Source organism: Mercenaria mercenaria, chromosome 11 (genome assembly GCF_021730395.1).
Source record: "Mercenaria mercenaria strain notata chromosome 11, MADL_Memer_1, whole genome shotgun sequence".
In the NCBI taxonomy this organism is placed as follows: Eukaryota; Metazoa; Mollusca; class Bivalvia; order Venerida; family Veneridae; genus Mercenaria; species Mercenaria mercenaria.
Window position 1 is genome coordinate 80992050 of NC_069371.1, and position 14511 is coordinate 81006560.

General features: G+C 34.5%; 1 protein-coding gene across 4 annotated transcripts in view; it reads left to right on the forward strand.

Moving 5' to 3' along the window:
- The window catches only part of LOC123531186 (atrial natriuretic peptide-converting enzyme-like), a 79450-nt gene extending 65537 nt beyond the window's left edge, over positions 1-13913 (forward strand). For 3 of the 4 annotated variants that reach the window (XM_053517905.1, XM_053517906.1, XM_053517907.1), the window contains exons 12-16: positions 3542-3591; positions 4718-4886; positions 5398-5702; positions 6386-6525; positions 7115-13913. In XM_053517905.1, coding sequence (XP_053373880.1) covers positions 3542-3591; positions 4718-4886; positions 5398-5702; positions 6386-6525; positions 7115-7285 — 835 coding nt within the window. In that variant the 3' untranslated portion in view covers positions 7286-13913. The remainder of the gene's footprint in view (positions 1-3541; positions 3592-4717; positions 4887-5397; positions 5703-6385; positions 6526-7114) is intronic. The other variant, XR_008366156.1, reaches the window with a different exon arrangement.
- The last annotated feature ends 598 nt before the right edge of the window (positions 13914-14511 follow it).

The window sequence follows — 14511 nt, forward strand, 5'->3', positions numbered from 1 at the left end:
GGCCGTCTTACAGTTCCATGCATCAACTGTTGTTTTTCATAGGATATACAATGCTTAGCCCCCTTCATTGTTTAACTGACAAACAAAATGAGCCATCTTAGAATTTTAAACACTAAAGTATCAAATTAATTAGTAGAATGATTGGCGTCTTTGAAATGAGTACAACAACTTTAACATTGAATAAGAGCATATTTGTTATTTATTTTATTTAATGCAGCTGTCATGAACAGGTATTTTATTTTTTTGTGATCTTCTGTTGTTTATCTTAAGATATACAATACTACTGTTGTTCTGCAATATTGTTTTTATTTTTTGGTAATTCCAAAACAACTTAACTTTCTTATATATCACAAACATGTTATGATTTCTAATGGATGTTCAGAAAATCTTTCATTTTTATATAATCTAGTTGTGTTTACACTTAAATAAACACCATGTTTGTATGAATTGAAAGTCCTAAAATTGGGGGGCAGTGTGTTTAAACACCATGTTTGTATGAATTGAAAGTCCTTAAATTATGTTGGTGTGTTTTTAAAACTTTTGTCACAATAAAACTATGTCCATTTTCCTTTTATGAAATACAACGATTATCTTTCTTGCTGTTGTGTCTAGCCCCATCTTGGTATATAACCAGCCATTATTTCACTTGCGTGTTTTGTTGTTTTGACTCTGTACAGTGTCGTATGTATATTGAGTTTTTTGTGTTTGATACATTGCTGTCATAATGGACTGAATATTTTTCTTAATCTTTAACCTTTAGCCTGCTAAATTTCTAAAATAAACTGGTCTATCATTCAATTTGGGCAATGCCATTTATTATTCAAAGGGGTTTTCACTGAAAATTTACTGACTGAACAGCGAACAGTGCAGACCATGATCAGACTGCATGGATGTGCAGCTTGATCTTGGTCTGCACTGGTCGCAAAGACAGAATTACTTGCCGCAAGCAGGCTTAAGGTTAAGGATTTGTTTTCTTTTTTCTCAGACCAGAAGTTTAGCTTTTTCATTGAAAAGATATTTAATAAAAATCTTGAAAAACTGTTGAAATTTTGATAATGTCTCCAGTTCCAACAAAATCTTTATATGAGCCATGCCATGGGAAAATCAACAAAGTGGCTTTGCGACCAGCATGGATCCAGACCAGCCTGCGCATCCGCGCAGTCTAGTAATGATCCATGCTGTTCGCTAATGGTTTCTGTAATTGATATAGGCTTTGAAAGTGAACAGCATGGATCCTGACCAGACTGCGCAGATGCGCAGGCTGGTCTGGATCCTTGCTGGTCGCAAAGCCACTATGTTGGTTTTCTCATGGCACGGCTCATATAAAGATCAGAAAGAATATGTTTAATCTTTAACTAATCAGTAACATATTCAAGTCTTCAAAAGGTGACACAAAAGTTGTGGAAAATGTGCAAGAAATATACCATTCAGTTTTTATTGTACCTTTACCTTCATTTAATACTCATAAGTTTCTAAGAAAATTTAACAGGTGAAATGTGGAAATCTCTGTCATGATTTTCTTGAGTTAGAAATGGGAACTGGTGCATGTAAATCCTAGTGAACTTTCTGTGTTCACACTAAGTCTGTGCTTTTTCAATTTTGTATACCATTCTGCATGAACTCCATTATAAATCTGAGGAAATTTCTATTTATGACTTTTGTCTGGTCTGATTGGTAGACATTGACCCTAAGCCTGACGGCGGCAAGTGATTTTGCCTTTGTGACCAGAGCAGACCAATATCAACCTGCAGGTCCATTCAGTCTGATCATGGTCTGCACTGTTCGCTATTCAGTCAGTAAATTTTCAGTGAACACCCCTTCGAATAATAAATGGTATTGCCCAAATTGAATGATGGACCTGCTCATTTTAGAAATTTAGCAGCGTAAAGATTGGGTCCATCATGGTATTTTTGTGTTATTGTTTAGTAACAACTTGTGTACATTTTTGTTTATTAACATATAACTTCAGTTTTCTTGATGTGTCTAAGTCTGCAGCAGCACAGTAATAATAAATAAAAATTAATAGAAAGTACTTTTATGTCAAATAATTTATGCTTGCAAGCTAATTATTTCATGTATACGAGGGTTGTCCGCGAAAATCGTGAACTTTGTTTATTATTTTGAAAATAAGCCACGCATCAAATAATTATTTCAACTGGTGTTATTTCAATGTATACTGTCTAGGACTATAAAGTTTAAAATTAAGTATCTGTCATATTATTCGAGTATTTTATTAAATAATGGATGTCAGTCAGTGCTAGTCGGCGCACACTCAGTTTTCCTCCAACGAAAAGAAGCAGCTTCCTTTTCAAATTCATGTAACTTTCCCGATATACATTTTACACGATTAAAATTTATATCCTCGTTAATGGTAACGTGTGGCGCATAATTATGTTGCGTTTCAAGTCTTTGGCGTCACTTACGTTAAAATAGTGATATAACTCTGAAAGTAACGGTCGAACGCACTTTCAGAAATCACTACATCAGATAAGTTCGCAGCGCAGAAAGTTTTAAAAGCATTTTGTCGCCCTCTCTTTGAATCACTTGCCCAACTTTCCTTAAAACGTTTGTACCACGCAAAGACAAGTGTCCTGCTTATATTTGCCTGACTTCCAGAATTTTCCACTTCCCGTTTTGTTTGTGAAGGAGTCACAATGCGACCTACACAATATTTTATTAATACTTCCTGCGCCGCGAACTTTTCTGACGTTGTTATTTCTGAAAGTTCGTGCGACCGTTACTTTCAAATTTACATCACTATTTTAAAGCAAGTGATGTCAAAGACTTGAAACGCAGTATAATTACGTGCCACACATTGCAATTAACATCGATATAAATTTTAATCCTATGAGATGTATATCGGGTAAGTTACATGATTTTAAATGGAAGCTGCTTCTTTTTGTAGGAGGAATAATTAGCATGTGCAGACTAGCACTGACTGCCGTCCATTATTTAAAGAATACTCAAATAATATGAGAGGTATTTAATTTTAAACTATATATTCCTGTTGAGTATACATTGAAATACCATCAGTTAAAATGATTATTTCATGCGTCGCTTATTTTAGAAATAATAAAAAAAAGTCTATGATTTTCTGGGACAACCCTCGTATTTCCACACAAGAATTTAATTTTTTTTTGGTAAGTGGTGGTAATAGGTAGTAAATTTCTACCCTGGTTCCTAAGAAGTGGAACCTGGACCATGGGTGACCAGTACTTATCTTGATCCTGAATGATACAAAAATAGTTATTGCTGATTTTTTTTTTTTTTCATTTATGGAAACAGGAGTTTAAAGCTTAAATTTCTTAGGTTCAAGAAAATCCATTTTTGCTAAGGCAATCCAAGTAGAAACAAACATTTCTCCTCCATCAAATATAAGGTTTTTTATATCTGTTTTCAAATTTCTAATCAATATTTGATTATGTTGTTCGGGTGAGTAAACTGGTTTTTTTTTCTTTGTTGTTATTTTTATCATATTTGTACTATTAATACATATTATATTAATTTGCTGTAGTTATATTGGTACTTTGCTGTGTTTCAGACCCATGTGTTCTGCAAAGAAAGTCGTCAGTGTCAAATGTCAACAAAATGGTAAATAACCTGTGTCTCTACTTATATTAAAGTTGTACACCTCCATGTTTATGTCAGATTTTTCAAAAGTTAGAAAAAGGCTTCTCTTTAGTTAGAAATTGCAATAGAAAGAAATTTTAAAATGATTTCATGTTTTATGCACTTTTTTTTATCAACAGTTGCACTCTTTTAGTCACTAAAATATGTAGAAAATTCCCCTAAATTGTTGGTCATGCAATTTAAATTTGATATAAAACAGAAGGAATTCCAGCTATACTTTATACACTTTAAAATATCTATAAATACTGGTTTATCATATTTGATCTTTTAATATCAGTTGCTATCGGTTTTAAAAATGTTGATTTTGATCTAGAGGAATGCCCCTTTAAAAAGTGAATGATTTGCCTGGAATTCCTTCTTTGATGTAGACTAACAAGAAGTCTGCAGGTGCTTCTTGCAAAGTCAAACATGCTTACCTAGAAAATTGGAATTTAACAATTTTTGAAGGGAAATAGGATGAAATTGGTCTGCAGTGATTCTAAAGGCAGTAAAAAAAAATTAATGCATTAATATCAGAACAGTAGCAATACCTGAATTTCTATGTGTTTTTTCATAGGGATAACGTCTGTTTTTCGTGTTATAACATCTGCACAATCCAGAGGGATCTGTTTGTGCCTTAGCCCTGTAGGGTGAGGGAGCCAGCATATCCTGCAGTCAGGGATTCTGCTGATGTTATAATATGAAAAAAAAAACATGCTTTAATCTAATCCTAGGATAAAACTTGTAATTAGCTAAAAATGAATATATTGTCCATTATGTCTTAAAATGATCATGAAATGGTCGAGAATTTCAGCTTTGTTTGATCACATTGGTATAATTTTCTTTTGAATTATCTTTTATATGGTCCCAATATGTTTACACTTGGCCACGGAATTCACATATGTAAAAAGGTGTGTAAACAGTGTGTGAGCACGTGAATCTCTTTGTTAACATATGTTTACTCTCCTCTTAAAACTCTCTGTAAGAAAGACAAAAGCAGCAGATTTTTGCTAGAATACCTGTTTTATCTGTGAAACGTAGATGAGCGGTCTATGGCCATTTTTGCACTCGTATACTTTAATTAGCACTTCCCATTATTACATTGCAGTTTGTGGTGAACGAAAAGTTGAGATCATGACTCCATTCATTGTTGGTGCTACAATTCCTCCAAAAGGGAAGTGGCCGTGGGTTGTTTCTTTATCTATGCTAGGCCAGGATGTGTGTGGTGGGGTAATTGTTAATAAAAGGTGGATTCTTACGTCGGCCCATTGTATTGTGTGAGTACTGCATATTATTGTTTGTAGCGTAGGAACATATGTGTAGAAATTAAGTAACCTATTTTATTCCCGAAGTAAAGATACTTGTTTAACTCGAAATGTATATTGTCACTGTTCTTCGAAAGTCTTATTATGACAGTACTAAAACTCTTATTCCCGCATTTAAATAACAGTGCTACACGTGAGGCAATAAGCGATTGGAAAGTTGCTATATAATCATGTAAAAAAACTAAACCAAATCTGTTTTCTTTTAAAACTGTAAAACAGATTTTAGATGTGAAGTTTTTCACCTATTAGGAAAACTGATGAAAAATGACTTTTGAGTACTGACTTTTTTTTATAGAACTTTCAATGGATTAATAGATCTCTGTCATTAATCTCTACAAATGGTGTGTTATTAAGTATTTTGTCTAAAGATCAGTCATTTTTAATAGAAAATTATTTCTGTAGTTGCAGCTTTTAAACAGATTGCAGATTTAATCTGAATTGTTTCTTTTTTTTATTTTCACAGAACGACCTTGGCTAATTATACCCTAGCTCCGCACTTTTTTGAGATCACAGCTGGAACTAACTCTCGACAGAGACAAGTTGGCGACAAGGCGCAGAGACGTCGTGTCGATAAGATTGTACTTCACCCGCAGATGAAACGGCTTGAAACGGGCCTCACAGAATGGGACTTGGCGTTATTACATATCGACTCTCCCCTATTTTATGGAGATTATATACAGCCGATTTGTTTTCCAGATCAAGATGAAAGCTTCCCGACAAGTTCTCAGTGTTACCTTGCTGGTTGGGGTTACATAAATACACAAGAAGGTGGGTCACTCTTCCGCTTTAACCTTTCTAGATTTACAAGTGCAATGGTTAATGTGCTTGTAAAGAAACATAGAAAAATAACTGCTGTAAATCCTGTTCTTGGGGCACGCTTTCAAACTAAAGGATCCTTCAGAATGGAACAAAGTTAGGACAGATTTGTCTGCCTTGCTTTACCTTTAAAGTTTTCTTAGAAAAGATTATTTGAGCCGCGCCATGGGAAAACCAACATAGTGGCTTTGCGACCAGCATGGATCCAGACCAGCCTGCGCATCCGCGCAGTCTGGTCAGTATCCATGCTGTTCGCTTTCAAGCCTATTGCTATTAGAGAAACTGTTAGCGAACAGCATGGATCCTGACCAGACTGCACGGACGTGCAGGCTGGTCTGGATCCATGCTGGTCGCAAAGCCACTATGTTGGTTTTCTCATGGCGCGGCTCATTTGCTTGTTTTGCTTTCCTGAGATCACAATTAGCAAGCTACTTTGAAAACAATTCTGTCTAATGCTGAGGTAGGTGATCCTCCCAAAACAATTAAGCATTTGACAGGCATTCCCATGTAAAACCTTTATCTAAGTACATGATCTACATTATGCCTTTTCTGTCACACAGACAGTCAAGAATCAACTTTAAGAAACTGTATGAAGGCAATATTTCAGTACATTATGTGCTTTTCTTTTGTTACAGTGTCGGTAAACAAATTACGTGAAGGCAAGATGAGGTTATGGGGAGAAGAAGACTGTGCTAACAATGGTATATCTAAACCACTAAACACAAACGCCACTATGTGTGCAGGGTATTATTCGGGCGCTATTTCAGCATGCAAGGTTTGTTTACCATTGTCTATTTTTCAATTTCAAATTAAAAAATAATGGAAAGACATGTGATATCTCATTACATTAACCTTTACCCTGCTAAATTTCTAAAATTGACTGGTCTATCATTCAATTTCAAGGCAGTACCATTTATTATTGGAAGGGGTGTTTACTGAAAATTAACTAACCAAGTAGTGAACAGTGCAGACCATGATCAGCCTTCATTGGTCGTAAAGGTAAAATCACTTGTCGCCAGCAGGCTAAAGGTTAAACTGCTTTGCAAATTGATACAGCATCAAAGAAAAGTGTTTTAACATGAATATAGATACAATTTGGATACAAGATCACAGTCAGTACTAGATACAAGTCACTGTCAGTGCCAGTATTACTTATATATAACTCAAAGAAAACAACAACGGAATGTTGTTATAGCAACACATTTATTTGAAACTGAACCAATCGGTACTTTTCCAAAATGAATCTGAAGTGTTACTATACACGTATTAATAATTTATATCTTGTAGAAAAAATTGCTTATTTAATTGAGTTTGCTAGTACATGTATATAATTTGCAGTATGTTTTTGTTTTCCTTCATAATAGGGAGACAGCGGAAGCCCGTTGATGTGTTCTGATAACCGAGGGCAATGGACTGTAGTCGGGGTAATGAGTCACGGTGTTAATGGATGTGACGGTGGATCTCTGAGACGAGCAAACCGATACGCTCGAGTGTCAACGTCTATAGACTGGATACAGATGACCACAGGGGGCTGAAGGGGTTATACCGGGATGAGCAATAGTGTCTCTTAGCAACCATATCTTGTAGAACGGAGGTGCCTTGTCTTTCAAACAATCAGATTCTCAAAGAATTCTGAATATAATTGAACTTAAAAGATGTTCAACACATGTCTTTTGAAGATATTTTTCACAGAAAATAATTTCATAAGCTGGCATACTTTTTGACACAGTCGGTATGCATTCTGTTGTTCTATCCAGCATCTGCCAAAATGTTACTGATAGGAAATAATCACATTTCTCACTATGGAAAAGCTTAAAAATTCAGAAGTTTCAATGTTTATGTCTAATTTTTTTGTGAAGGAAAGTTAAATTTTGACATTACAGAAACATAGTTTAACATTTATTGAAATCCTATATATGTTTCCAATCATGTCTTATTGGTATGGAATTTATTATGAAAGAAATAGGAAGGAGTTTTCAAGAAAAAGAATCAGGGACTCAAAATTTTCTACATTCCAAATTTTACTTTGTTTTAGCGTGCTTCCTTGAAGAGTTAGGGGAGACAATCAGTATCTGTGTGTGATTCTCAGTCTGTCCGGAGTAATGTTTTCCTGATTTCAGTGTTCTAGTGTAAGATGGCATTTAACAAAAATAAATATGAAAAAGAATAATAATATGTAAAAATATGAACATATACTATATATACTTTATGTAAACGTAATGTTAGTAAGTTAATTTGTTTGCATAGGGTTTAAAATAGTACACTCTTAATATGTTTAGCTAAATGCAGTATAAATAAAAAACTGGAAGTTTTTTTAAAAATCAAGTTTTTTTAAAAATCAACTGTTTCTGCATGACATTAAATCATGAATGTAGCTCTACATACCGTATTTTCCCGAATTAAGGCCCCCCCTCTAATTAACGCCCCCACTTGTTTTGGAGGGGAAAAAAAGTCAACAAGAACGAAAAAAAATCACCTACCTCATTTTTATAAGTCCACATAATAAGTAATTTACAGTAAGTATCCAATGTATTAAGAATTAAACACACTTTTAAACAGTACATGTACCGTAAATCCAAAACGTTTATACTAAGTACGGTACGTATCCAATCATCAAATAGAAAATTAAACGGTAAATCCATTTTTGATTTGTTTTTGCACCACCCGCGCACAAGCTTCCTGTCGACTTTAAACAAATTTGCGGCAAAGTGTTAACCTTTTCTTCGGCAGTTTTAATAACTTTTAATTTAAAAGCCGGCACATAAGCAGCGTGTCAAACCACTGACATTGTGTATTGCTACCCGCATGTACTAAGGAAAATATTATCGGAGTACACAGCTGTTTGGTTATGATGACGTAATGTGTAATGTCGCGAGCGTGTCACGGAATACATGAGGTACCATATTTAAATGCATAATTTTAAGATACACTGCATTAAATTGGATGCCAAATAATTACGTTTTGGGGGAATTAAACAACACAGAAACACTTTACAGTTGGTTTGAACGATGTTTTTAAGTTTTGTAAAAAAATTTATTTTTTATTTTTTTACCTCAAATGAACCCTAATTAACCCTAACCAAATGAACCCTAACCCTAACCCTAACCCTAACCCTCTTTGGAAAATGTAACGCCCCCGGGGGCGTTTATTCGGGAAAATACGGTACATAACTAATTTATATATTAAGTAAAGTTAAATACATGAGGAATGTTCTACATTTGACATAAATATCTAAAGATAAAATCCTTATAGTGGATGGGCATTGTATAACTTTAAAACGCTGATTCAAAATCGGGCTTGAAGGATTTGTCACTCCAAGTTACTAAATCCATAAAAACAGGGTTAAAAAAATTAACACATTGGCATGTATATACTAATAAATTTAACCTGCAGTAATTTTTCATAGTGCAGTCAAATAATTGTTCTAATTTTTTTTTATCTCTGAATATATTTATGGGTTGTCACGTTAAAGATTTTAAGGACAGTACAGGTAATTTGAACTTTTAATGGCTCATTGCAGATTCATGATCTGTATGTAATACATACTTTTTTGTGTATCGAAAATTCATCTCAAATTGGCGAGTTTTTATCACCATATTTTGTCTGAAGAGCTTTTATTGATTAAAACATTACATTGCTCTGTATTAATACTGAAAAGATGGGATGGTAAAAATGTTTTTAAAACAAACTATTGGACATTTATTTATTTTTAAAATTCATTCCCAATAAAATGTCATTCCTCAATGAAGTTTATTTTTAATGTGACAATCTACCTGATATTTTTGTTTTGCTTACTTAAAGTTATATTATGCTTAAATTTCATGTTTGAAAAATATGAACCATTACTACACAGTATTTTAAATGTGTGTGTCTTAAGTTTAAAATACTGCACACTAATAAATGTACATTATATAAGTTTGAATATGTAATGCCTTTAAAAAGCTGGAAGTTTTTTAGCAAGTGACTGTAACTAGATTTGACACTTGTGATTACCTCTGTAAAGTCACAGTAATTTAATTTATTTAGCTGAGCTAAATGTATTCGATGTGAATTTTCTAGATTTAAATCAGTATCTTATCAGATAAAATCTCAATGAAAAATGAGCATAATACATCTTTAATGGCTTTAGCTTTAAAACTGCTTGTATTGCAAGAATGCCCACCTGTCTCACATGTCCCAGGTTTTGTTGAAAACATTTTAGCATTATTATCACAGTTTTTTCTACAATTTAAGTGATTCACTTAACTGAAAATCAGGGTCCAAGATTATAAAACCTAGTATTAGGAACCAGTTTCAAAACTCTGGCATCTGATTGGCTGTTTCAGGTCACAATCATGAAACTGACCAATGGCATGGTTGCATTTTAAGCCTGGTTCCTGGCCTTAGTTTTATTATCTTGGAAACTGATGTCCCTCCCTTTTTCTTGTTGAATGTTATAAAAAAAAGTTTGAAAAATGTACACTGTAAAATATCAACATTATACCAGTACAGTTCGAGTTGATTTCGGATATTTGAATAACCTATTTGTCAGGACAAAATATTCAAATAACAGGTGATTTCAAATACATGTACATGTATCACATTATTTCCGAGTAGGGCATGGACAGGTAGAAATGTTGCCCGGATCTCTGTCATCAATACCATGTGGGTACCCAATCATAGATTTTATGCAGCAAAATCAGCATTGTAAAACAATAAATTACAAAGAACACAGTTACTTGCCTTTTTAAAACTTATGAACAAAAAATACCTGCTACAGTTCGGAAGTTGTTTGTCTGTTTATCAGATGTGGTCTCTGTCCACATGAGCCTAGTAATAAAGGTGGGGGAACATCATCCAACTTTGTTTGAATAATTTTATATGGAAATGAAATTCATACAACTTTATTGTATTGGTGCAGTACGGGGGTACTAAATTTTTACCCGGGTACCATGCAAAATGCACCTTCGTCTTTGGTACAAGGACACTTGTCCATGCCTTATTTTTGAGTTCTGTGCAAAGGTATTACCTTTTATCACATAGTATATTTATTTTAAAATTATCAACTTGTAAGATTTAAAAGAATTTAAAACAAATATCAAACAGTTTTTACAGTATGCGTTTCAGCAAATTTAGTGCAATAATGTCGTACCTATTTATAAGCATATCATTTATGTAAATACAAATCCCGCCATACATGAAACCATATCAGATTTTTTATTTATGTAGAAATTTGCATTATTTTTAGCTTTATTAATTCATCATGGTTGTGTTGAAATATATCTATTAAAAAAAGTACCAAGTCATTAATATCTTGGAACTGCAAGTTTGAAACTACATTTTGTATTAAAATACTGTGAAATCACTAGATCCATGAAGTAACCTTTAGCCTGCTGGCTGCAAGTGATTCTGCTTTTGTGACCAGTGCAGACCAAGATCAGCCTGCACTTCCATGCAGGCTGATCATGGTCTGCACTGTTTGCTATTTAGTCAGTAAATTTTCAGTGAACATCCCTTCGAATAATAAGTGGTACTGCCCAAATTGAATGATGGACCAGTCCATTTTAGAAATTTAGCAGGGTAAAGGTTAGCAATTCATGCCTGTGAAATTATATGATTTCACAATATTCTGTATGTTTAGTATTGACAATGTATGTGATCTTGTTTTATTTAAAAGTTTTGTTTAAAGTTTCTAATTGTTGGCTGTTAATAGAATTAAGAACCTAAGATTGAAACAGATTTAGGAAATAATGTATAGAAAATCCGTGTTTTAACGTTATTAATGCACGAAAATAGGTTATACGTCTGCGGAATAATTTCACAAGGGCTTAGCCCGAGTGAATTATTCTGGGGACGTTTAACCGATTTGAGTATATTAATCTAAGTAAAACACGGTTTTGCTATACATTATTTCAATTCTAATATGCTCTGAATATAAAACAGTAGATAAAATATAGTAGCGCTCTTCCTGGGACCAGCAAAAATATTGACGTCACACTTTAATGTGACGTCATTTTAGCGTAAGCGTGTTTTAACAGAAACAAGCATATTAGAATTTGTGTTTAAGTACAGTGTTATCAAGCTAGCACCTGAGCAGTTTTATTAATGTACAGTGTAATAGGGCTAGGTTTTTTTTTTTACTTTTCCTTTTTAGCTCATCTGATTTTTTGAAAAAAAATGATGAGTTATTGTCATCACTTGAGCGGTTGTCGGCGTCGGCGTCTGCGTCAGCGTTGCCTGGTTAAGTTTTATGTTTAGGTCAGCTTTTCTCCTAAACTATCAAAGCTATTGCTTTGAAACTTGGAATACTTGTTCACCATCATAAGCTGACCCTGTATAGCAAGAAACATAACTCCATCTTGCTTTTTGCAAGATTTATGGCCCCTTTTGTACTTAGAAAATATCAGATTTCTTGGTTAAGTTTTATGTTTAGGTCAACTTTTCTCCTAAACTATCAAAGCTATTGCTTTGAAACTTGGAATACTTGTTCACCATCATAAGCAGACCCTGTACGTCAAGAATCATAACTCCATCTTGCTTTTTGCAAGATTTATTGCCCCTTTTGGACTTGGAAAATCAGTTTTCTTGGTTAAGTTTTATGTTTAGGTCAGCTTTTATCCTAAACTATCAAAGCTATTGCTTTAAAACTTGCAACACTTGTTTACCATCATAAGTTGACCCTGTATAGCAAGAAACATAACTCCGTCCTGCTTTTTGCAAGATTTATGGCCCCTTTTTGACTTAGAAAATATCAGATTTCTTGGTTAAGTCTTATGTTTAGGTCAACTTTTTCTCTTAAACTATCAAAGCTATTGCTTTGAAACTTGCAACACTTGTTCACCATCATAAGCTGACCCTGTACAGCAAGCAACATAACTCCATCCTGCTTTTTGCAGTAATTATTGCCCCTTTTGGACTTAGAAAATCATTTTCTTGGTTGAGTATTATGTTTAAGTCAACTTTTCTCATAAACTATTAAAGCTATTGCTTTAAAACTTGCAACAGTTTTTCACCATCATAAGTGGACACTGTACATCAAGAAACATAACTCTATCCTGCTTTTTGCAAGAATGATGGCCCTTTTTAGACTTAGAAAATCATGGGTGGGACAATATTTCTATTACACAAAAAAAATCAGATGAGCGTCAGCACCCGCAAGGCGGTGCTCTTGTTTCTTCCAAGTACAGTAAGTACAGTGTTAAAAACTAGCAGTTTAACATTTTTATTGAAGTACAGTGAAATAAAGTTAGTTAAAGTACAAAGTTATAAAGTAAGTTTTGTTCAAGAACAGTGTTATTTGGCTAGCACTTGAGTGTTTTTGTTCAAGTACAGTGTTATTTGGCTAGCACTCAAGTGTTTTTGTTCAAGTACAGTGTTATTTGGCTAGCACTCAAGTGTATTTGATTAGCACTTTATTATTTTTGTTCAGTGTTCAGGTACAGTGTTATAAGGCTAGCACCTGAACACTTTTGTTCAAGTACAGTGTCATTAGGCTAGCACCTAAGAAGTTTTGTTCAAGTACAGTGTTATTAGGCTAGCACCTAAGAAGTTTTGTTCAAGTACAGTGTTATTAGGCTAGCACCTAAGCACTTTTGTTCAAGTACAGTGTCATTAAGCTAGCACCTAAGCACTTTTGTTCAAGTACAGTGTCATTAAGCTAGCACCTAAGCACTTTTGTTCAAATACAGTGTCATTAAGCTAGCACCTAAGCACTTTTGTTCAAGTACAGCGTCATTAAGCTAACACCCAAGCACTTTCGTTCAAGTACAGCGTCATTAAGCTAGCACCTGAGCACAAGTACAGTGTCATTAGGCTAGCACCTAAGCACTTTTGTTCAAGTACAGTGTCATTAGGCTAGCACCTGAGCACAAGTATAGTGTCATTAGGCAAGCACCTAAGCACTTCGGTTCAAGTACAATGTCATTAGGCTAGCACTTGAGCACAAGTACAGTGTCATTAGGCTAGCACCTAAGCACTTTTGTTCAAGTACAGTGTCATTTACCTGAGCACAGGTACAGTGTCATTAGGCTAGCACCTAAGCACTTTTGTTCAAGTATAGTGTCATTAGGCTAGCACCTAAGCACTTTTGTTCAAGTACAGTGTCATTAGGCTAGCACCTGAGCAGTTTTGTTCATAGCTTCAAACGTCAAAAGCGCCCTGGAAATGAAAACCACACAGATCAGGCAAAATTCGTCACCTCAACGCAACAAAGTCGTATCTTATTATAAATTTATATAGAGATACGACTTTGTTGCGTTGAGGTGACGAAATATGTGATGGATGTCATCAAGGATGTAGAGAGTAATCCTTACTATTGTGTAAGACTCAAATTAATATATCTCACACATTTACATTTGAGCCGTGCCATGAGAAAATCAACATAGTGGGTTTGCGACCAGCATGGATCCAGACCAGCCTGCGCATCCGCGCAGTCTGGTCAGGATCCATGCTGTTCGCTAACAGTTTCTCCAATTCCAATAGGCTTTGAAAGCGAACAGCATGGAGCCTGACCAGACTGCGCGGATGCGCAGGCTGGTCTGGATCCATGCTGGTCGCAAACCCACTATGTTGGTTTTCTCATGGCACGGCTCATTTATTTTGTCATTGAATACAATCATTGTTTGACATTCAGAGACTTATTCAGGGTTGCCACTTACCTTGAAAAGTCAGGGAAAAATGATTTTTTTTTCAAGGTCAATGAATTGTCAGGGAAATCTGAAAAATGAAAGTTTAGAAAAGTCAGGGAAAAATTAAATTCTGGGTCGATGTTTAAAATGTTCAG